This window comes from Sardina pilchardus, chromosome 20 (assembly GCF_963854185.1).
Source record: "Sardina pilchardus chromosome 20, fSarPil1.1, whole genome shotgun sequence".
Lineage (NCBI taxonomy): Eukaryota > Metazoa > Chordata > Actinopteri > Clupeiformes > Clupeidae > Sardina > Sardina pilchardus.
The window spans coordinates 9,469,013-9,492,202 of record NC_085013.1 but is presented as its reverse complement, the minus strand read 5'-3'; the positions used below and the strand labels follow the sequence as shown (position 1 = coordinate 9,492,202).

At 44.1% G+C, this 23,190-nt stretch overlaps 3 protein-coding genes and 1 long non-coding RNA gene across 8 annotated transcripts in view; 2 read left to right on the top strand and 2 right to left on the bottom strand.

Annotated features, from left to right (window-relative positions):
- Nucleotides 1-1,921: 1,921 nt before the first annotated feature.
- On the bottom strand, nt 1,922-6,624 carry LOC134067362 (uncharacterized). The gene is made up of 3 exons (XR_009936499.1): nt 6,265-6,624; nt 2,115-2,175; nt 1,922-2,021 (listed from the first exon to the last, which is right to left on the bottom strand). It is a non-coding gene; the product is annotated as an uncharacterized LOC134067362 (long non-coding RNA).
- On the top strand, nt 5,849-8,337 carry cinp (cyclin dependent kinase 2 interacting protein). 2 transcript variants are annotated; one of them, XM_062522619.1, is made up of 5 exons: nt 5,849-6,035; nt 6,374-6,529; nt 6,878-7,016; nt 7,119-7,248; nt 7,475-8,337. In XM_062522619.1, exons 1-5 carry the CDS (start codon nt 5,926-5,928, stop codon nt 7,675-7,677), a joined length of 738 nt encoding a protein of 245 aa, XP_062378603.1. In that variant the 5' UTR covers nt 5,849-5,925; the 3' UTR covers nt 7,678-8,337. The 2 variants fall into 2 exon arrangements, with proteins under 2 accessions (XP_062378603.1, XP_062378604.1); XM_062522620.1 differs by having other exon boundaries at nt 5,896-6,035; nt 6,370-6,529.
- znf839 (zinc finger protein 839) lies at nt 8,280-15,354 on the bottom strand. Of its 2 annotated transcripts, none has more exons than XM_062522617.1 (8): nt 14,208-15,354; nt 13,030-13,890; nt 12,466-12,663; nt 11,673-11,765; nt 10,929-11,060; nt 10,602-10,730; nt 10,261-10,384; nt 8,280-9,862 (listed from the first exon to the last, which is right to left on the bottom strand). In XM_062522617.1, the coding sequence occupies exons 1-8, from the start codon at nt 15,126-15,128 to the stop codon at nt 9,237-9,239; spliced, it is 3,084 nt and encodes a 1,027-aa protein (XP_062378601.1). In that variant the 5' UTR covers nt 15,129-15,354; the 3' UTR covers nt 8,280-9,236. The 2 variants fall into 2 exon arrangements, with proteins under 2 accessions (XP_062378601.1, XP_062378602.1); XM_062522618.1 differs by having other exon boundaries at nt 14,334-15,354.
- A 149-nt stretch (nt 15,355-15,503) lies between these two features.
- tecpr2 (tectonin beta-propeller repeat containing 2) overlaps nt 15,504-23,190 on the top strand; it is a 23,132-nt gene continuing 15,445 nt past the window's right edge. Inside the window, exons 1-9 of one of the 3 annotated variants that reach the window (XM_062522703.1) lie at nt 15,504-15,621; nt 17,892-18,133; nt 18,386-18,514; nt 18,923-19,054; nt 19,564-19,721; nt 20,590-20,896; nt 21,705-21,837; nt 22,058-22,492; nt 22,893-23,190. The exon at nt 22,893-23,190 is cut by the window's right edge and continues 508 nt beyond it. In XM_062522703.1, the coding sequence (XP_062378687.1) occupies nt 17,915-18,133; nt 18,386-18,514; nt 18,923-19,054; nt 19,564-19,721; nt 20,590-20,896; nt 21,705-21,837; nt 22,058-22,492; nt 22,893-23,190 (1,811 nt within the window). In that variant the 5' untranslated portion in view covers nt 15,504-15,621; nt 17,892-17,914. Of the gene's footprint in view, nt 15,622-16,743; nt 17,020-17,891; nt 18,134-18,385; nt 18,515-18,922; nt 19,055-19,563; nt 19,722-20,589; nt 20,897-21,704; nt 21,838-22,057; nt 22,493-22,892 lie in introns of those variants that run through there. The other 2 variants (XM_062522702.1, XM_062522701.1) reach the window with 2 other exon arrangements.

Here is a 23,190-nt window from a genome sequence, read left to right as displayed (position 1 = left end):
CGCTGAACAAACATCCACAACCTGCAGGGCCTCTGTTGTCTCAATATCAGGGGTTGACATGCCTTTGCGCCACAGAAACAGTGGGTTCTTAAAAAAATCCTTTAACTTTAGTTGGACTTTGTCGTAAAGCCCTTTGGCCGCTTCAACAATCTGATTCTTGGGCACATGTGGTACCACCGAAGGCTTGTCAGATTTTCTTTCACTTGCTGTTTTCTCATTCATAAGTGACTCTCTTGCATATTCAGTGGATTCTATTATAGATGTAATCTCCTCCACAAATGCTTCGACAATCATAGAACCAACAGAGTGGACTGGATGAGGAGAGTGGCTACCACATTCCTTACTGTTGTCACTCTCAAGAACAAACCCAGATGAAAAACAAGGTCCAGCTGAGGACGCGGAATGCACAATTTTGACCTTTTCAGTGAGAACATCACTGACAGCCTTCTTTGCCTTAGTGCAGAATTGGTCTCTGGAAAGCCTGTCCAATATAATCCTTGAACCTTGGCCTGAATTCTGGCCAAGCTTTTCTTCCTCACAAATGTCGAGCTCACCAAGGTCATCAGTGTCAGGAGCAGGAATATTGTTTGAAGAAACACTTTGGCAAGCCAGAATTTTAACAGCCCTCTTCATGGTCGTTAGTAGGTTTTTAGCAGGATGGTTCTTTTCATTTCCATCCAAACATGTTTCCATTTCCTGTATGATGGTAGTCATTGCCTTTGCAGTAGTTGAGACCAATACGGAATTGTCTTCCACTGTTTTTGTTGAGGGCTTATGTTGTTGAGCCATATATGATTTCAACTTCAAAGAAACATTTTTCATCAATTCAATGCTCTTGGGCTTTTGAAGTGACAGTGCACATCTTGAGTTGTGCAGATCTGGTCTGGTCTCAGTGAAGGTTGAAGCTATTGTATGTGTGACTTCTGTCACAATGATGTCGATCCATTCTTCTGAAGCTGGAGTCAAGCCAGCTTCATTCAATTTCGTAAGACTCCTCTGGACGTTGTGTAGGATATCGTCCTTTGTGATGCCATGCTGGGGTAGTAAAGCAGTCTGCAGGGAGGTGCTCGACCTTCAGAAGATCACAATAGTTGGTTGTTAGCTCATAACATTTCCTACAGCCTCAAATGTTTTATTTACAAAGCATAGCACAGAAGAACAAGCAAAAATACATCAGTTCACAAATACGGCTTTCACCTCTGTCGATCTGCCAGGCCATTGGCTTTGGCACAACATACCTCTTTCCAGAAGAACTGTGTGAGCTCATGGGTGGCTCATCACAGGATCTTACAGATGACCTGCTACCTGTTTTATGGATGACCTTGGTCAAGACCCCCTTATCAACTTCAATGACATCCAGATCATCTTCAATGTAAATTACAGATGGGTTGTTTGGACTGGTGCCAATAATGTTTGCATAGCCATGGCTCTCATCTGGTACCGTCAACAATCCCGGGTCCTCTCCTAGCCTCCTGGCAAGGCTTGGTAGGATTATTTTTAATGCACTCAAAGTAACATGCTTAGCTACGTTCACGCACACTGTGAGAAATTGTGCCTTTGTCACCTGTTTTGAATGGGGAGAAAACATTTGATTTTGTCTCCACACTGCAACACAAGATTTCAGATTGCAAAACAGCAGTTAAGTCAAATTATACTTACAGGGTTGTTCATAGCATTGGCAAATGATTCCCATTCCCTTCAGAGAAAAACATTAAAATTGATTGTTGACTGTGTTACTGTGGTTTTAAAGCACCTGTTAGAGCAAGATGTTCGGTACATATGCAAAATGAATTAAATAATAAGTTTACTGCTATGACTATCTACAATGGTACAGTATAATGCAATGGAAAATGTATTGTGGACACATAGAGTAACTTACTCCTCACTGAGATCCATAATGTACTCATAAAATGGCATCATCTCCATCTGGATCCTGGAGTTGGAAAGTAAGTGCTGGACTCCCAAGTGAGCCTCTACTGCTGTGGGCTCTGGGGAGGATGGCTGAACTGCAGATGGAGAAGCTGAATAACATAACAGATTATTAACACATTTTATTAGCATAGGTGAATTGTTACAGTAAGTTATAATGGAAAGGAAAGACTAGGACATCTAACCATCATTAGTTGTGATGCTTCTCTCCTCTGGTGCAGTTGGCTCATTAGAATCCATTATCTTCTGAAAAGACAACAATCCTTATTTTAAACGTGTATCTACTGCCGTTAAAGGAACTACATGCAGGACTTTTAAAGGCATATAGATTTTGGTGAACATATTCAAATTTTCATATTTTGATTGTTACATGGTAATGTCAAGGACATATTATGCCCTTGGTCCAGGCTGTTGCCCTATATCCACCACAATGACCACAGGTAGTAACTGCCTTGACAACCACAGCAGTTACATGATGTCATTTAACATGGTGTGGCCTTGTGTAAAGGAAATCTTTCTAGGTCACCCAAGACTGGAATTTAACATTGATTTAACTCCTGAAATAAACAAGTTTGGAGATGGGCACTTCTCCAAAATGTTGGAGATGGACGCTTCCCTTGTTGTGTACAATTGGCATTGATTTTCTTTTCGATCATTTTGCCCAATGTTTGGTGCTGAAGGCATAGTAACTTTCAAAGTCTTTCCATCATCCATGTTGAGATGAAAAGAAAAACGTATTTTTATGTAATTTCACTCATTTACACCCCCTAAAAAGTTCCAATCTTATAGTCTTACTCTTAGCATCTTATCACTCATGGTTATGGCGTTGGTAGTGGATATAGGCCTACCCATGACTTTATCCCCAGCTGTGGGTGTATCCATTACTAAACCCACTCTCACTCATGCCATGTTGCTTAATATAAGTGTGATGATATGGATTTTGGTTTGATTATGGTTACTAAATAACCCATAACAATTACATTAATTGTGTTTAAATTAAAAGCTAGCTCCTGAAATTCTACATACCTTTTTGTTTGAATATCATCCCATTTTATCATAATGCTGTAGGCTAACCAGTTCTGGTCGCCTGCATTGTAGTTCAATGAACTGAAACTGAACTGAGATGAACTTCTTCAGTAGGCACTCTATGATGTCACATTTGTGGCTTTATGACATCACAGCAGTTACATGATGTCATTTAACAGGGTGTGGCCTTGTGTAAAGGAAATCTTAGGTCACCCAAGATTGGAATTTAACATTGATTTAACTCCTGAAATAAATAATAGTTCAAATGCCAATTTTGGAAATGGATGTCTCCCTGTTGTGTACAATTGGCATTCATTTTCTTATCGATCATTTTGCCCAATGTTTGGCGCTGAATGCATATAGCAACTTTCAAAGTGTTTCAGAAGGCAATTATCTGATTAGCTGATTGGCTACATTGCAAAGACGGTTCACAAGAGTCTCCAGTTGCTTGGCAACAGGATATTGCTTTTACGACAGTTCCATTTACAACTAATCGAGTGTAAAGATATTAAATTGGGTTTTAACTTAGATTTTGCTTATCCTACACCCCCCAAAAAAGTTCTGCTCTTATAGTCTTAGCATCGTATCACTCATGGTTGTGGCGTTGGTAGTGGATATGGGCCTACGCATGACTTTATGCCTGCGGCACTAGTGCCTATGGCCGAACCACAGCTGTGGGTGTATCCATTACTAACCCCGCTCTCATTCATGCCATGTTGCTTAATATAAGTGTGATGATAATTTTGGTTTGGCTATGGTTACTATATAACCCATAACAATTACATTAATTGTGTTTAAATAAAAAGCTAGCTCCTGAAAGTTGTTCTACATACCTTTTTGTTTGAATATCATCCCATTTTATCATAATGCTGTAGGCTAACCAGTTCTGGTCACCTGCATTGTAGCTCAATGAACTGAAACTGAACTGAGATGAACTTCTTCAGTAAGGCACTCTATGATGTCACATTTGTGGCTTTATGACATCACAGCAGTTACATGATGTCATTTAACAGGGTGTGGCCTTGTGTAAAGGAAATCTTTCTAGGTCACCCAAGATTTGAATTTAACATTGATTTAACACCTGAAATAAATAATAGTTCAAATACCAATTTTGGAGATGGATGTCTCCCTTGTTGTGTACAATTGGCATTCATTTTCTTATGGATCATTTTGCCCAATGTTTGGCGCTGAATGCATATAGCAACTTTCAAAGTGTTTCAAAAGGCAATTATCTGATTAGCTGATTGGCTACATTGCAAAGACTGTTCACAAGAGTCTCCAGTTGCTTGGCAACAGGATATTGCTTTTACGACAGTTCCATTTACAGCTAATCGAGTGTTAAGATATTAAATTGGGTTTTAACTTAGATTTTGCTCATCCTACACCCCCAAAAAAGTTCCGATCTTATAGTCTTAGCATCGTATCACTCATGGTTGTGGCGTTGGTAGTGGATATAGGCCTACGCATGACTTTATGCCTGCGGCACTAGTGCCTACGGCTGAACCACAGCTGTGGGTGTATCCATTACTAACCCCGCTCTCATTCATGCCATGTTGCTTAATATAAGTGTGATGATATGAATTGTGGTTTGGCTATGGTTACTAAATAACCCATAACAATTACATTAATTGTGTTTAAATTAAAAGCTAGCTCCTGAAATTCTACATACCTTTTTGTTTGAATATCATCCCATTTTATCATAATGCTGTAGGCTAACCAGTTCTGGTCGCCTGCATTGTAGCTCAATGAACTGAAACTGAACTGAGATGAACTTCTTCAGTAAGGCGGCACTCTATGATGTCACATTTGTGGCTTTATGACATCACAGCAGTTACATGATGTCATTTAACAGGGTGTGACCTTGTGTAAAGGAAATCTTTCTAGGTCACCCAAGATTGGAATTTAACATTGATTTAACTCCTGAAATAAATAAAAGTTCAAATGCCAATTTTGGAGATGGATGTCTCCCTTGTTGTGTACAATTGGCATTCATTTTCTTATCGACCATTTTGCCCAATGTTTGGCGCTGAATGCATATAGCAACTTTCAAAGTGTTTCAAAAGGCAATTATCTGATTAGCTGATTGGCTATTGCAAAGACTTTTTCACAAGAGTCTCCAGTTGCTTGGCAACAGGATATTGCTTTTACGACAGTTCCATTTACAACTAATCGAGTGTTAAGATATTAAATTGGGTTTTAACTTAGATTTTGCTTATCTTACACCCCCCAAAAAGTTCCGATCTAATAGTCTTAGCATCTTATCACTAATGGTTGTGGCGTTGGTAGTGGATATAGGCTTCCCCATGAATTAATGCCTGCGGTACTAGTGCCTACGGCCGAACCACAGCTGTGGGTGTATCCATTAGGCTACTAACCCCACTCTCACTCATGCCATGTTGCTTAATATAAGTGCCGATATGGATTTTGATTTGATTATGGTTACTAAATAACCCATAATAAGTACATTAATTGTGTTTAAAAAGCTAATTCCTGAAAGTTGTTCCACATACCTTTTTTTTTTTTTTAAATGTCATCCCATTTTACCATATGCTGTAGGCTAACCAGTTCTGGTCGCCTGCAATGTAGCTCAGTGAACTGAAACTGAAGTGACATGAACTTCTTCAGTAAGGCGCTCTATGATGTCATATTTGTGGCTTTATGACATCACATGATGTCATTTAACAGGGTGTGGCCTTGTGTGAATGAAATCTTTCTAGGTCACCCAAGATTGTTATTTAACATTTAACTCCTGAAATAAATAATAGTTCAAATGCCTTTTTTGGAGATGGATGTTTCCCTTGTTGTGTACGTCACGAAGTTTGATCGTGTCTTTAACAGATCCAACCAATAGGTGGCAGTACTGACTTTCCATATCACAGATTCGCTCATTAACACTGACAAAGCTAAGAAGGAGTAGAAGCCTGAGGTGATTCCTTCTAGCATGTGAAGTGAAGTTTAGGCAAGTTTCATATGAATTCAAGCATATCTATTTGTGTACAGACAGTCTCTACTTGTGTGCCGACGGGTGCTAACAGGCAGCGTTTCGTTTGTGGGAAAGTAACAAAACAACACAATGGACGGTAAGCTAGCCCTGTACAAGTAGCTGCTACAGCAGTTGTCTACCAGTAGGAGCAAAAACTGTTGACTACTGTTTGCTGGTGGAACTAGGTATCTACTTGACAATCTTAATCTTAACATATATCTTTGCTTGAAGATTTGCATGAGTTGCATTAATGTGCCGTCGTTTTGCCCAAACACGTTCAACATAAGACGCTTTCGATCTTTGTTTTAGCAGACAAGTTTACTCACCCGTGTCTTCTCTTCGTAGTCTGTGTTGGCAGTTGACACTGACAGCAGCGAGTTTTTACCTACTTTTGTTCAGTATCATTTTTGTCTTTCTTGGCCTAATACTAGATAGCTTAACCCCAGGAAGGAAAGGGAACTTGACTGGAAGTGCAAGAAAACTGAAGGACAATGCTGCAGATTGGCACAACTTCATTTTGAAATGGGAGCGGCTGAATGATGAAGGATCTGCAACTGCAACCAAAATAGTCAACCTGGTATTAAGTAAAGAGTAAGTATTCCCATGTTGAGTAAGGAAACCAGGGCTAGATCATTGGCACATTGATTAAAACCCAGCAGGAACATGTCCAATAACATAGACACATGCATAAGATTGTCTTCCAGAAAGGCAGGGAGGAGGAGGGTAGGGGATTTCCCTCTTCATGTATTATTATCAGAGGAAACCCTGGCTGATGTCCCGTCATTTGTTTCAGGGTTGTTTAATGTCTAAGCAGTCATGGGCATATATGAAAGTGAATACCATAGGCCTAATGGCTTGAAGGCTATGGAAGTTACATAATGGAAGACTGCTTGAATTGTTTAATACTACACAAAGATAAAGATATTTCCAACCTTTTAGGCCAATGAAGGAGATGAATCTTTTAGCTGGGGCAGACACTGACCAGTCAGTCACACCCCCTGTTGGGGCAGACACACTGAAGTCTGTTAAAGACCTTGAAGAAGAGTGTACCAAATTGCAGGAGATTGTGGAAAAAATGGTGAGACCAACCACATTAATATAATTTGCATTCATTGGTCAAATATAATTTACTCTTACTTGGTACATTGACGCCTAATGTTCAACTATCTTGTTTCTCCAGGCTCATATTGTCTCAAAAATTGAAAAAATAGTGTCATCAGAGAAGGGCATCTGTGACCTGGAGACATTTCAGTTTGGAGCCAAAGGAAGAGACTGTCCACTCTTCCTTACATGGCCCACATCCGAGTTTGGTAAGACAAGATGAATACAGAGATAACCATTTTATATTTATGTAATTGCAAATAAATGACAGGATATGTCCTATTAGTTTAACATAAAACAAGCATTGTATTGTTTCATCATCTTTGTATAAGGTGAAATACAATTGGGCCCTTATGTTGATCACACCAATCGTATACAGCCTTCATGAACTAAAAATGGTCTCTTATGTATGTAATGTATCTATCTATTTCCCAGTGGATGTGTCCACCAGGTTGTGTAAATGCTACAGGCAGGAGCTGGCACTGAAGCAGCTCATCCTCCGGGAGCTGGCCCACACCTCTGACCCGCAGCTGTCCATGGTCTACCTCTCCTCCTGGCTGTACCAGCCGTACTTAGATGACCAGACCAAACTGCTCCTGGAGAGCTTGCTGCTAGAGACAGGACACAGGACGCTGTAAATCGCCCCATGTGCTCCTTGGGGCGTGTCCATTGTTCACAAGGCACAGGGTTTTGAAAAACATTCACTACACTTCGGTTACTGTATTAACTGAAATTTGGATTACTGGACACGAAGATCTGTTCTAAATCTGCCAGCCTACGCACATAGTTAGCACCTATGGCAGAATTCTACCTTTGGTACAGTCTTAAATGTCCAGGTATCTATTGCTCGGGAATACACTGGCCTTTCTTGTGATTTCCAAGTCCTGCCACAAGGTTTCAGCAAAAGATTGCACCTTCAAATGGAAGAAGGTGAGATGCTGGATAAGTCAATCGATGTGGACAGTGAGACACTTGGGAAGGTCTGAATGACCCCGCATCAACAATTTGGCTGTCTAAACTGGAGTGGTGTCTGGTGTGAACTGTTATGAAAAGGACTGCCTCACTAAGGAAGGAGCATTATTGCTTTGATAATAAGCCTTTTCTGGAGTAGAAGTACTTGCTGTAAATGGTTAAAGTGTGGAAACATTTAACAACGCCACTGAGTTTTAGGAGATGTAATTTAATTCTCCCCTTTACATATGTCCCTCTTGATATTTCAAACATATGACTGAAAGAAAAACACGGTACAGTGGAATATTTATATTAAAAAAGTAATAAAATAGTGCAACAACTTCAAAGACTGCCTTCAAACAGGACATTTATCTACATATAAACATGTCACAGACAAATTTGATCAACAGAGAGCTACAAATCTATACAAAGGAACAAAAACACTGAAAAGAGCTCTTATTGTTTGCTTTTTTCATTTGAGAGTAAACATGCTTACAAAACAATATAATTAATAAAACAAACAAAACTATGATACACTGCAGAGGTGGCCAGTGACACTGGCAGGAAATGTGCTCTCTGCTCCAGACGCTCCAGGCATACCACACACACACTCTCTTTCATACAAACAAAACTTCAAATCCAACTGAAATTTGGGGAACGCAAAACTGAAACAGTCCACTAAATATCTGGGAGACCTAAAAAGCTACACACCTCAAGATGAAACCAAAGTCAAAACACTTATTTATTACTGCCTGGTACTCTTTGAACATATTGTGCAATTAGCCTGAACGGAAACCTAAAATCACGCCTCAAACTTCAGTTTGATTTGCAATATTAGCTGCTGTTACATGTTCTTTTGAGTTATGATTACAGTCAGAAGGATGACTTAAAAAGGGATAAATATATAATTATTAATTATTTCACAGCTTAATGAAAATAAGAGCTTGATGTTCCCCATGAATATGCAAATAATGCACCAAACCATCAACTCTAATCATAACACAGGGCCTATGTTTGCTGGTGTACCTCATGAAACATTCATCTCAAATCACTTGAGCAAGAAGAGTTTTCATCAAACAGCTAGATGAACATGAACAAAACTCGATTACAATATGAAAAGTCAGATTAGTGTTGAAGGACGGCTGATCGCCAGCAAAGAACTGATGGGGCAGTCCTGCTTGACATCCTGTGTCACAGGGATACTATGCAATATGATGAAACACACGTGGTATTTGTGTGTTTAAGCTCAGTGCTGAGATCCAGCAACATGAGCATCTGCGCTTTCTTTTTTGGCGTCGTCCGTCTCGAAGCTCAGCAGAGCGTCCACATTCTCGAGGGCGACCTTCTGTGGTGCCTGGATGTGTTTGGCCGCGGTGGTCGTGGAAGTGACGACATCGGGCACGTTTACGGTCACGATGCCCTCCGACGTCAGCGGATTGTGCTGCACCAGAAGCTCGCCGCCCTCCGCTTGCATGTAGACCCGATCGAGTCCCTGCTCCTGGACTTGACCCTCGCCGCTCTGCTCCTGCGGCGGCGGCTCCTCCGCGTGGCTCTCGGGCTGCAGAGGCTCGGAGCTCAGCGCCTGCTCCAGCTCCTGCATCTGCTCGGCAATGTCCACGGCCGCGCCGCCCTCGTCCTGAGACAGTTCCGAGATCTCGCCACCGGAGGACTCCATGAGCGCGGCGGGCGCCTGCTGGGACCCCAGGGAAACGGCTACGGAGTCCGTCTCCATGGGCTCGGCTACGGCGGCCGCCGGGGCCGGGGCGGCCAGCGCTGCTACTGTGCCCGAGTTGGGGACAGAGAGCGCCGTCTGGGCCAGGGGCTGGGGCTGCTTCGGTAGTGCAGTGGTGGCAGCCTGTACAGCAGTCTCCACTGCGGAAACACCACAGCACAGGGATGGATAAGAACAAGGTCAAGAGCCAATGCATGCAAACTGGTACTGTAGAAGCAGTATATCATTCTGCTCCAGATGTCAACGCCAACATAAAACAGAATGAATCCTACATTTCTAATCCTAGGTTCAGAACCTGCCCCTCAGTAGATTGTTATTCTCAATATTAATTTAGATGCGGTGAGATTTCTGCGGATCAAGTTGACTAATAAAGCAACATTCCACCTGTATAGCCCAGCTCAAAGGATCATATGCTATTCTATTATTGTTTTAATTATCCTGTCAGCAATATTTGTGATTTGAATTTGGCCGATCTTCATATTAACACTGCAGTCTGAGGAACGCTCAGTGAAATTAAAATGTGTAGATTTAAACAAACCCTTTTTGGAGGCCTCCTGCACTAGAGGCTTCTGAAGACCGTTCTGGCTGATTTGAAACCCATTTGTTTCTCCACAGCGGTTCTCCATTTTGAACCTTTTGGCTGGCGGCAGCATTTTGGTATTCTGAGAGCAAACAAGCAAACAAGGGGGCATCAAATTGAGCAATTCAGAGTTTGACACTCTAAGGACAACAGCAAATACTGAAGAAACACCAGGAGTCTTTATCCAAATTAAAAATGTCCTTAAAATGATCTAAAAATATCTAAATATAAATATTCATATCACCATTAATCACAACAAAATTGTGTGAAAAAATGTTTGACAGTCTTAAAAATCTCACCTCCATATGTCTAATGTTCTTAGTGGCCATTCCCTCTTGAGAACCTGTGGGGGTGGCTGTTGGTGTTGGTGCAGAAACGGGTGGCTTTGCCTGGCTAGGACGATCCGTGATGCCGAGGGATCGCAGCACCTGAGTGAACAGAGCAGAACCTTCACTCCAACCAGAACTTCCACACCGATGACTTCTGTAATAACTGCTCATAACACATAAATACAAACAAGCACAAATACTATAGTGTTACCTTACACAGGACCCCCCCCCCCCCCCCTCTCTCTCTTTTCCATGCAATATACACCACCCTACCACATAATATACACACCCACATACCTCCATGTTGTGCACTTCCAGAGGCTGGCCGACCGGATGATGCTGAGCCATCTTCTTCACCTGGCCATGTAACTGCTCAAATTCACGGTACACGTCTGAGAACTGGGGCTTGGCTGTCCGGGCCCTCTCCACCTGCAGCAAGGGTGTCCGTGTTAGGGTCACTCAGCCATGGGCACTAATGACTGCATGCTTTGTTTGGACCTCATTACTGAGCGCACCACCGCAGGGCCCAGTGGAGCACAGGATGGTTATGACCCGGGCTAGTCTGCCTGGACCATGACTCTGGAGACATACAGTACAAGTCAATATAGATGACTGTCCAAAGTACTGAATGAAGATTGATTTGAGAACTTGAGTTCTGGGGCATTTAAAGGAATTATCCGGAGTAAAATGCACTTTAGATCAATTTACGGATGATTGGGAGTACATATGTTGAGCTGACATCGAACTCTCTCAAAACACATCCAAATGACATGATTTGATGTCAACTCAACGTATGTACTCCCCAATCATCCATAAATTGATCTAAAGTGCATTTTACTCCATGTAATTCCTTTAATGACTGTGTGGTACCTAACTGAGCACAGTTGATGGCTCCAGGAATGATGAGGACATACAGCCATGTGAACCACTATAAATACTCAGGCATTGTTCATTCTCCAGCAAAGCAAAGATATTGATGTGGACACACATAGTGGTCATTTGTGGCGTTTCATGAACAAGAATGTGCATCTCAAGGATTACCTTCATCAGAATGAACTCCCAAACACTCATGACCTTCGACAGCCTGGGGAACACGACATCCATCAGGTCCTCATTGTTGCACTGCTCTAATACCTGTGCCGCAAAACATGACAAAATAACACATGGTTCACTAAAGTACAGCACAGCTTGGTTTAAATCATGCCTCTGGAGAAATGCCTTGCATGCTCGGTTGTCTATATCAGTGTTTCCCAACCTTTTTTCCTTGAAGGCCCCCTTGCCTGTGTCTAAGAAAAGCCAGGGCCCCCTGCCTGAACTACTACCCGCATACACACCAATGACTAGCCTGGCCTGACCTAAAGGTTGCTTACGCAAGTTCTGAGGTCAGAGATAATAAATAGCAACATGGATTTAAATGTGCACCAAAAATATATTTTGATTTGGATTATACAGAGTTTTGATTATCCAACTGGGTGTGTTATTGGGATTTTATACATGTAATGTGCGCAATTTGATTTTGGTAACCTTACAGCCTCAGCACACGCAACATTGTGCAGACCCCCTGCAATGTCTGGCGACCCTGGACCCCAGGTTGGGAACCATTGTTCTAAATGCTACAGTCCCATTTCAACATCACCTGACCAGTCTGTGTGTGTTATATCTGTTGTTTTGACCTAGACATCTTCGGCCCTGTGCTTTGGCCCAGCATGCCATAAATATGCTTATTCCATAAATCCTTACTCTCATAAACCAAACATCCATCTCCCTTCTGAGGACTCCATTCTGAATGTAAGGAATGTATCGTCCCTCTCCCACTATGCCTCTGTGGCCATACCTCTCTCAGTCGTGCTTTTCGTCTCTGTGCTTGCTGCTCTGCGATGTTGGGCGGCTGGATCTTAGGTGGGCGACCAGGCCGACCCCTTTTGGGAGGCCGTCCTACGAGGCGGGTTTTCCCCGGTCTGCCTGGCCCTCTAGGCCTCCCAGGGCCTCGTGGCTGTTGCTGCTCCTGTTGTCCACCAGTCACCGCCTCAGCCTGCAGAAGAGGTGCCATTCACACATGATACTTAAACACATTATTTATTCTTGCTAATTGAGCATGGTTGTTCAGCCTCTAGGCACTGCATGTGTGAGAACACCTGTTCAATTACTTTTTTCATAGACTAGGCTGAATATGGTACTCATGAGGAGACCTGACTTGATAACATATCTAGCAAGACCAGCAATACTATATGTCTTAAAAAAAACAGCAGCTCCCATAGGTAAAATACTGAAATAAATATGACTAACAAAATAACATGTCATGCCAATGTAGCCTAAGCCTTGGGTTTGATGAAATGGTGCAAGCTATCCAACTTGTAATGGTGTGACTGCAGATCTCAGCACCAGCTGCAGTGCTCACCGTTGTGGGTGCATCCCCAGTGACCTGGCTAGGTGCCGGGCTAGTGCCATGAGAGGGGTTTAGCTTGTAGTGTCTGGACAGTCCTCCCAGCCCTATGTAGGACTTCTCACAGGTGTCACACTTGAAGCCTTTGGGTGCGATGTTGAAGTTGACATCCGCGCCCTTCTTCTTGCCGTCTTCGTCCTCATCCTCCACGCTGATCTCCGAGTAGTCGTCCGAGTCGGACTGGTGGCTGTCGGCCAGGTCTTCCGTCTTGATGAACTTGTAGTCCCGCACCTTGTGCTTTGGCGGACGAGACACCCTGCCCGAGCGGGTCTGGATCTTCTGGGGCTTCTTGGCCCTTTTCCTTCCACGGGGCCTCTCTTTCTCCTTCTCCCTAGCAGGGGCAGTGGGTGGTGGGGCAGGGGCAGGAGCAGGAGCAGGTGGGGCGACAGCTGCCTGCTTGGTAGGAACAGGTTTGGTTGCCGTTGTGACCGTGGCAGTGGCAGTGACTGTAGATGTGGGCACTGACACAGCCACTGGGGTGACTTTGGGTGCGGGTGGGCGCACGGGTGAGCCATTGACGGGTATCTGGACGAAAGGCTTGTGCAGCACAGGGGTTGGGCTTGTAGTGACCACCGGAGTCGGCCGCTGCAAGAGCAGCTGAATGGGCGGCTCACCGGGGTTCTGCAAGATGTACTGCTGCTGGCCAGGCAGGGGCGTGATGTGAATGACCTGTGGGCTGCTGACCAGCGAGGCTGTGGACACTTTTCCCCGGATAGGAGTCACAGCCATTGGCTTGGGCTGAAGGAGTGTGACTGTCTGCTCCTTGGTCTCTGTTTTCTGAGGCACCTGCACCTGGATGCGGATGGTTTCCACCGGCTGGTAAAACAGATAGGGACACTCAAAACAGAGTAGTCACAGAATTCTGACACTCAAAACACAGTAGTCAGCTAAACAGTCCATGATAAACTGACAGAATGCTAAATGGTTGGAAACAAATGTATCATGATATTATTTTACTGGTATTAACACTACCGTTGTCTTTTTTACAATCAGGAATACAACTGTACACTCCAGTGCTGATAACAGGTTTTTACCATAAGGACCAAAAAACAACATTCCACGAGTAAAATTGAGACTGCATTAAAATGTTAGCAAAGTGCCGAGGTCAGACAGAGCGCACTGAAGCTTTTTACCTTTTGTTGGATGAGTCGGGTGCCATTCTGAGATTGTTGGAGGGCAACGTGCTTAGCGACGTTCTGAAGCCGCTGTGAAGCATTCTGAACAATGGTAAGAGGCTGTGGGCGTGTTGTCACACTCACCTGCCCAGCACCTGATAACAGGCTGCCCGGATCGAGAGTGATGTAAGACACAGGTTGCTCATTCACGACTCTCGGTAATACTTTTGGGGAATTCACATGAGACTGTTGCAGCTGCAAAACAGCCTGTGGTGATTTGTTGACGTGGTCGATCACTTGCTGCAGATCAACTGGTACGAGGGATCCATGATGCTGCGGAGGAGCGACAGGTTGTGGTTTGGGGGCCTGGCTCTGTTCTAATATACGAGCAGCTTCACTTTCTGATACCTGAACAAGCTGCTGTTTTGCAAGCTGTTCAACTAACTGCCTCTGTTCCTCTGCAGTCAACCCAGAGCCCTCCACAAAACTACCATCGGGTTGAACGTAAATTATAGTGGTAGTTGGCGTAATAGCGTTCACCAACTCTGTGGTAACTGCAGCGCATTGAGTATCTGTTGTTACTGCGGTTTCACAATTCTCAGGTTTAGGGATGAAGGAGGTTACAACATGCTGTTCAGCCAAACCATCGTTGTCGACCAACTCTGTGACCGCTTCACAATCCTTTTCTTCCTTGGATGGTTCTTCGCTACTGTGGAAAAATTCTGCTAAGCCGTCTGTGTTGGTAGCCTCTCCAGCAACATTCACCGCTACAACACACTGGCTACTTACTGCGGCATGACTGACTAAACTGGCGAGAGACACAGTTGATTGCTCGCCAAGTGCCACCTCGGAGACAGACTGAACTTGCGAGCTGTTATTCCTGTCTTCGGCGGCTGTATCGTTTGACATGTTATTGCTCTCGTCGTCGTTGTCCGCCATTTTGACTAGTGATAGCTAACGTTAAATTTACATGCAGTGAAAATGTAATCAAACGCTCCCTTGTCACTCAGAAACACGGGTAGAGTGGCGGAAGCAGAATTTACGGTATCCACTCACAAAAACATGTAGACAAACAAATATCTGGATGTTTTAGAAGGCAGTGGTGCATGTTAGAAGTTTCCATATAACTGGCTCCCATAGAATATACACAACTGGAGAGGCTGGATGAAATATGACGTATTTCCGTTTCCTGTACGCCCACTTCGTTAATCAAGAGAGCGCGCGGCGCGATTGAGTTTCAATCAATCGTGCAGCAGCAAGCATGCACGCTTGAGGATCAACAACGACGTCTTTCGGAAAATCTTTCAGATTGTTCACGAATAGACAGCCCGTGAAAACAACTATATTGTCAGCATCTGTTGGTGTTCACACGCCGACAGTTTGCAACGCTAACGTTATTTCACTGTGAAGCCATTCCCTGAGTGCAAACAAGGTAATGTTGAGTGGCTGCGTTTGTCAAGTAGGACTATCCAGCGGAATATTCTTTGGTCGCTAGTCTGAGATTTACGGCTTCCATTCACTCTCATTCAAAAAATCAAAACATACGCAACTTCGAAAATGTGCTCAAATTAACGCTGCTGACTTATGACAGCAATCGTTCCACTTTATCATAAACTACACGTAGGGCCTAAGATGCACAAATAACAGAAATGGGTAAAAACTATGTGGAGAAGTCGAAAGCGGCCAGCCTCTTATTTGTGCCCATTGCTCAAATTTGTATGATTGTCAATGAGGTTCAAAAACTAACCTTGATGATTCACCATTTATGAAAGAACTGAGTTTCAAAAAGAAAAACACAATCAAGCAAATTGATTAGATGAATAATTAGTAAGGATCAGTTGATATCCATAGTTGTAAATGGAAGCAGCTGATATCCATAGTTGTAAAATCACAAACATGTTGATTTTTCATAAACTGTGAATACATGCACGTGGGGCATCTCTGGCCTGGGAAATAAGAACTGTAGCCTATCTGGGTGCGGGTGGTTGATGATGGAGCAAAAGATGTTGGTGCCAATCTTGAAAGTGTTTGATGTTGACGCCCAGCAGCAGATGAGGCAGAAAAATATTTGTGGCAGTCTAGTATGAACGAATGATCATCTGTAGTTTATGGGCAGATATATCTGACGAGCTATTCTGGGTGATTGACTTGTTCAGTTGCTCAGGGCAGGGCACATTTCAACAGATAGGCTACAGGCCCCCCCCCCCCCCCCCCCCTTCTTTTTCTTATTCAGCATGTATGATAAACATGGCTCACAAATATACGAAATCCATTCTCTGCCTACAAAAAAACCCATATTTTTTTTTTTTTTTTTTTATTAGTAATTCTGCATGTACAGTACACATGGCTCAAACTTATACATACGAAATCCATGTACAATATTATAGGTGCAATAAACATTCAGAACAAACAAAACAAGAAAGGAAAAAAAAACACAAATACATACACAAAAAAACCCATATTACCTTAGTGGATTTTTTCATCTCTTCCTTTGACCCTCCGACACACTTGGTGGCAGTATTGTGTAAGATATGGTCTCTATGTCCAATGTTTTGGACTAAAGAGAATACGTGCATTTGTTGTTGAACCATTGTCAACAATGATCCGCATCTTTCATGTCTTCGGTCACCGTTGCCAACTTATTGTGTTACTTGTGCCTTAAAAGGACAGAAGATTTGTTACCGATCGTAAGTTTGTTGTAAATGTTGACATTTATTGTCAATGATTTTACAACTTGTAACGTCAGCTAAGCAGATAACGTTAGCTGACTTGCTGTCCCCAGGCTAACAGCTGGTCGTTAGCCTGATAACTGCTGCTGTTATGGAATCGGGTGTGTGAGACCAAAACGTTAATTGACTTGTTTTCTGTTCTTGTGCATGTTAATAAATTGATAGTTTAATCAGTAGGCTTTACCATTGTAAGTGTTCTAGTGTTAATTACTTGACAACGATGGTTTGTTGACATTTACCGTTAGCCCCATGTAATGTCTTTGGCTGTATCGTCAACCCAGCTAGCGATAGCGTTGGTTGTTTGACAGTATGGGCAGTTGTCGAAATGATAACGTTACCTGAATGTCTACAGATCAAACGAAATCATACTGATTTGCGTGTGCATGACAGGGGTATGAGTGTTTTCTAATCTTATTCATCATTTCATATCATGCCCCTTTATCTTGGTGATTCACAGTATAGTGTTGTAACGTAGTGTCAGGGCGTGTGCTCTAGCCAGTTAGCACACAAGCTAGCTTGATGTCCGATGAACTCGTGCTGTCAGGTTTCTGTCAGTGTCCGAGTTAACTGTTCACGCCGATGTGTTTGAAACTCCTCTTTAAATCTCCACCTTGAAATCAAACGTCAATTATTAATCGTCTACACATGCGAGTGCCTGTCAAGAGCTGTCAGGCAAGGCACAGTTAGATTGTAATTAATTGAGAAGCCTTGCATGGTAGGGGAGTGAGCAGGAAGTCAGCACTAGGTTTCTGCGCCATTACATTTAACATTATCCACATGCTCATTCACATTATGCTCCCAGTCGACCTAGCCATCATTTTGATTACAGGAAGTTAACGCCCCCCACTTGACAGCCTTGATAGAACTGAAACTTCCTAACACAAGCTGAATGTGGATCATCATACCATGCACTTGTAACTGCCTTGTTTCTTAAGTTTGATTTATTATTTGTTTTGCACTTTTTCTATTACAGAAGCAGACCCCTCTTTAGCTGCCATGGCAACACCAAGTCCTACTGCACCGCTGAGGGAGTTCTGCCCCCTCTACTACCTGCTCAATGCCATCCCTGCCAAAGTCCAGAAGGGCTTCCGCTCGGTGCTTGTCTACCTGACGGCCCTCGACAGCAACAGTGACTACATCGCAGTGGGCAGCAGTATTAGCATGCTGTATTTGTACTGCAGGCGAGTCAGTCAGATGAACAAATACAATCTAGAGGTGAGCTCACCATGGAATGACATTCTCATTTGAAGCAAAGTGTAAAGGTGATGAGACATGGGGTCACTTTTTGAGCAATGTTGCTGGGTAGCCATATAACTTGTTGCACATGTTCTGATCGTGATGACCATGAAAATGTGCCTACAGATTATTGAAGTACCCCAGTATCAATAGGAATGTTCCAGAACAACAATACTCAGGAATACTGCTCAAAAGATTGCAGGTTCACGTTCCCTTTTTTCCTTTTCTCAGGGAAAATCAGAGGCCATTACAGCAGTGAAGTTGCTGAGCTGTTTCGATGATCTGGTCGCTGTTGGCACGGCGTCTGGTCGTGTCACACTTTTTCAGCTGGTCTCTCAGCTGCCCGGCAGGAACAAGCAGGTAAATGGCTGAAGGCTGTTTCCATAACAATAGTTCTTTGTTGTTTATCTTTGCAGTGTTTCGATGTAATGAGAGAAAAAGAGTTTTATCCCATTGACTTGCAATACTTTTTCAAGAAATGTCATTTGACAATGTCAAACTGTTCTTTTGGCTTCTGTTCACTTGAAAACTGAGAGTCTCCTTAAAATCTCAATATAGAAGCATTGGATTTGACCAGCACTTTTCCTGCAGGGATAGGTCGCGCTAATGTCATTACAAAGCTATTGACCATCTTGTTGTTTTATGGAAACATTTGTCTTGCTTAACTCACCCGTCGATTCCACCATGACCAGCGCATGCTGTGATTAATTTTAGCCAGGCTGCATGAGTAGGTCAGATTTAATTAACCTGCCTCTTCCCTCCCCACAGCTGAGGCGCTTCGACGTAGTCGGACTGCACAAGAGCACCATCACCGCGCTGGCCTGGAGCGCTAACGGCATGAAGCTGTTCTCCGGGGACGACAAGGGCAAAGTGGTGTTCTCCGCGGTCGACTTGGATCAGGTGATGCTCCAGCTGCACTACGTGGCCAAGTGTCAGGCCTCTCTCCCAATCACATCAGCGCAGCCTCACACTCAAAACTGACACATAAAATGGAGTGTGTTGGTCCAGAGTGATCAATATTCAGAGCACTAGCCTGAAGATAGATGCTGATTTTTTTTACATCCATTTTTCAGCAAACCTCAGCATGATGCTATATGAGGTGAATTCTAATGTGTTTGAAATAGTCAGTAATAGAAAAGAAGTTGAGTCATGGGAGGAATAACATGCTTTCAGGAAAGGCACACAAGAACACTTTAGACAATATATTATCATTAGACAGTAATGCACTGAACATGGACAGTAAAACAATAGAAGTTTTACCATTTTGTGCATGTATAAAGGTGTGTGTGTGTGTGTGTGTGTGTGTGTGTGTGTGTGTGTGTGTGTGTGTGTGTGTGTGTGTGTGTGTGTGTGTGTGTGTGTGTGTGTGTGTGTGTGTGTGTGTGTGTGTGTTCCCGTTCCCTCCCCAGGGTGTGTGTAACCCTGTGGTGTTGCTGGAGGAGCCTTCAGCCATTGTGCAGCTGGATTACAGTCAGAGAGTGCTGCTGGTCTCCACCTACCACAGATCTGTGCTCTTCTACACCCAGGACCAGACTATGCAACAGCTGGGCACCAAACCACGCAAGAGGTACCCCTCTGCCCACATGATGTTGTGTGTGGTTGCTGTTGGAATGATATGCACTGTTTGGATGGTCTCCACCATACTGAAGGTGCTGCTAGGTATTAGGATATCATCTCATTTCATCTCAGATCCTCTGGCAGTTGTTACTGTTTTCACAAGCTCCACTGCTTCGTCTTGCTGTTTTGATATCCCAGCTGTAATATCACAAGCTGGGAGCGAGAGAGAAGACTTGCAGTCTGAGGCTAGAATCATATGTTGAAAATGAAAGAAGTGCTTTGTGAGGTCAAATTATTGAATAGATCACCTGTGTTCCCCGCACTTTTATGTCAGTCCGCTGTTTACATTGTCCCTTAACACACATGGACCCTAATTTAAATGAATAAATCATCAGGCTGAGCAAAGGGTCCAGTTAATTGCCAAGTTATTCTGTAAGCGTTACTTACACTTTAGACTTTGCACTTTGCCTGTTATTTAAATGATGACTCCTCATATTTTATATGTATGCTCTTTATTTCACCCCTACATTGTACATCTCGTGACTTTATATGCCTTTAATGTCTTTTCAGCTTTTCCCATTGAGCTGATGTAAACTCCTATCGTTTCCCTTCCCTGTCCTCTCTTTCCTGCTTTCCTTTATCCTCTCTGTTCACCCTCTCTCTGCCACCCTGTGCCCTCTCCCTTTCTTTTGTTATCTGTCCATTGTCTGCCCACTCTCATACCCCCTTTACCTTCTCTTCCTCTGTTCGTCTCTCTCTCTCTCTGTTCTCTCACTCTTGCTCTGTCCCTCGCTCCGTCTCTATTTCTCTCTCTGTATCTCTCTCTGTTCTCTCTCTCTCTCTCTCTCTCTCTCTCTCTCTCTCTCTCTCTCTCTCAGTAATGGCAAGTTTGGGGCCTGCTTCCAGCCAGCGCTGTGCAAGCAGAGTGACTTGCTAGTGTACGCGGCGCGGCCCGGCCTGCGTCTGTGGCGCACCGACGTGAAGGGCCGCGTGGAGGACACGCACGTGCTCAGGCCCCTCTTCAACCACGAGGTCCCCCAGTTCCAGCTCTTCCCGCGGCCAGGGCCCACGGGGGGCTACCGGCCGCCCGACCGGCAGCTGGGCCTGGTCAGCTGCTTCCTGAAGGAGGGCTGGGTGCTCAGCTGGAACGAGTACAGCGTCTACATCTTGGACTGCACCAATCAGGTAACCTAGAAGCCTCAGCAGCCTCACTTTCTTTTGGGATATAATAACATATGTAGTGCAGTTTTGCAAAACAATAAATATATATATATTAAAACTAATAAATAAGGTTATTACGACACTGTCAAAGTGTGTGTTATACCTTAGTAGTAATTTTGGACTCTCTCTCTCTATCTAGAACTTCACTTGCAAAAATGAGTAACCTAATTTAGTGTCAACTGCTGTGAATGAATGAGCCGCAAAATAGTCCCACACCTGTGATTTCAGAGAAGCAGGAGGGGGTTTGAGTTCGGTTGATGTGTTTTTTTAAGTGCCCCCCCCCCTACATTTGATTTCGAAGTTTGAGATCTTGATGTCACAGTATCGATTTTCGACTTAAAACCAAGATCGTGGCATCCTTACTAATAAAGTATAAATAAAGCTTTATGTTATAAACCACAGTTTGTTATAGACTCCATCATTCACTTTGCACAGGGATTATTGTTGTTTAGGTGCAAGCATTGTTTAAAACCAAGAGTCAACTGCAGAGGCAACTGAGCCGTGTCTGGCAGCTCTAAGCTAATAAAAGAACAGGCTCTGGGTTGGATTCCCAGGGGCTCTTTTGTCAAGGTCCTTTTGTCTGCATCTCCGAGTCAGAGGCAGGCGCTTTTAAGTGATTAGCCTATATTATTGCCAGCAAATCACTTTATCAACCTACATATCACTGGATAATGTCAGATTATTTAGTAATCTTATCTGAAAGTAGTCTAAATGTAATGTCATAATTCAATCATTTAAATATAGACTATTTGTGGTTATTTTTGAATCCTAGGTCATCATTGGTGGACTGGAGAGCAGTGGGGATATTGTGTCTGTCTCCTGTACAGAAAATGAGATCTTTATTCTGAAAGGTGATCGGGACATTGTTCGCATCTCCAACAGCCCTGAGGGCCTGTCCGCAAGCTGTGAGTGGAGTAATTTATTCATTATGCTAATGCTATTGACAAATTATTATCCTTTGAAAAAAAATATTAAACTCAGAATCATTTTCCCAAGTTTAGATGCAAGACTCTTGTCTGTCCCGTGTGTTGGCTGCAGTTAATGTTCCAAGCTTGCTCCAATCTCTCTTTGTCGCTCTCCTTCTTTTTCTCCTTTTTCCCCCTCCTTTCATCCCTCCTTTCCTAGTGTCGGAGCTCTCTATGCGTCTCACCTCCCCTCTGTCCACTCCCACCGTCTTGCTCCCGCCAAACGGCGCCGTGGAGATGGCCCAGCCCATCAGGACGATGGCCATCATCGCCGAGCCCGAGGAGAGGGCGGAGGTGGAGCAGGTGGAGGAGGTGCAGGAGGACGGCACGCCGGTGGGCCCCGACGCGTACCGCGGCATCGGCCTGACGGGCGAGCTGCTGGCGCTGAAGGGCACCAGCCTGGGCACCAGCATGTGCACCAGCGAGTCGCGGAGCCGCAGCAGCTCGGTCACCTCGTGGGACAGCGTGCCGGGCGAGTACTCGACCTCTGACCTCTCCAGCAGTCGCTACAGCACGCTGACGCCCGAGGAGCTGCAGCAGGAGCTGGTAGTGAAGGCCATCAGGGTGAAGAAGAGGGGCAAGAGGAGACGACAAGGTGAGGAGTGTGTGTGTGTGTGTTGTGTGTGTGTGTGCACACGTCTCATATAGATTAGTTCAAATGTATGTCCATGTGTATTCAAGTCCAGAATTTGACCCAGAACTTAAACAACTGATGGTCAATGTTATTTTTTTCGCTCTCCTGATTCTAATGTTGACTTTTGTAAGACATTCTATGCATTTATATTGTCATTGTATATAATGCGTTTGAAAGGAAAACCAATAAAAATAATTTACAAAAAAAAAAAATTATGTCCATGCAACTAAAAGGACACATGCATGCAGTGTAAGAACCTTCCGTGAACGAAATGTTCAGTGTTCATACGGAACTCCAAACGAGCTGGCCTTGTTTTTGGGGTTACGCCACTCTTTGTCTCATATTCATTTTCCCCACGCAGAGAGTGGTAGTCGTGGGAACCGTGTGCTGGAGCGCAGCAGCTGGTCAGAGAGCATGTTCGTGGGTGAAGGTTGCGGCGGCGAGAGCAGCGAGGCCATCAGCACCCCCATGAGCGAGCCCCCCCCTGACCCCACCAGCCTCCTGTACAGCAGCCTGGAGGTCCAGAGCAGCGTGTCGCCAGACCAGGAGAGAACGCCGACGACCGGCGACTCCAACGTCACCTCGGACCCCCTCGCCCACGCGCAGGGCGCGTCTGCTGCCCCATCTGGCGCCGCCCAGGACATGGAGTGCCAGGCGGG

Bases quoted from the DNA above. Each gene is read 5' to 3' on its own strand.
- cinp (XM_062522619.1), top strand. From the start codon at position 5,926: ATGAATTCAAGCATATCTATTTGTGTACAGACAGTCTCTACTTGTGTG. The intron at 6,530-6,877 runs GTAAGTATTCCC...CCAACCTTTTAG, and splicing joins AACCTGGTATTAAGTAAAGA to GCCAATGAAGGAGATGAATC. The intron at 7,017-7,118 runs GTGAGACCAACC...TTGTTTCTCCAG, and splicing joins AGGAGATTGTGGAAAAAATG to GCTCATATTGTCTCAAAAAT.
- znf839 (XM_062522617.1), bottom strand. From the start codon at position 15,128: ATGGCGGACAACGACGACGAGAGCAATAACATGTCAAACGATACAGCC. The intron at 12,664-13,029 runs GTGAGCACTGCA...CCTCTTCTGCAG, and splicing joins CTGGGGATGCACCCACAACG to GCTGAGGCGGTGACTGGTGG. The intron at 11,061-11,672 runs GTAATCCTTGAG...CCCTTGCTGCAG, and splicing joins GGGAGTTCATTCTGATGAAG to GTGGAGAGGGCCCGGACAGC.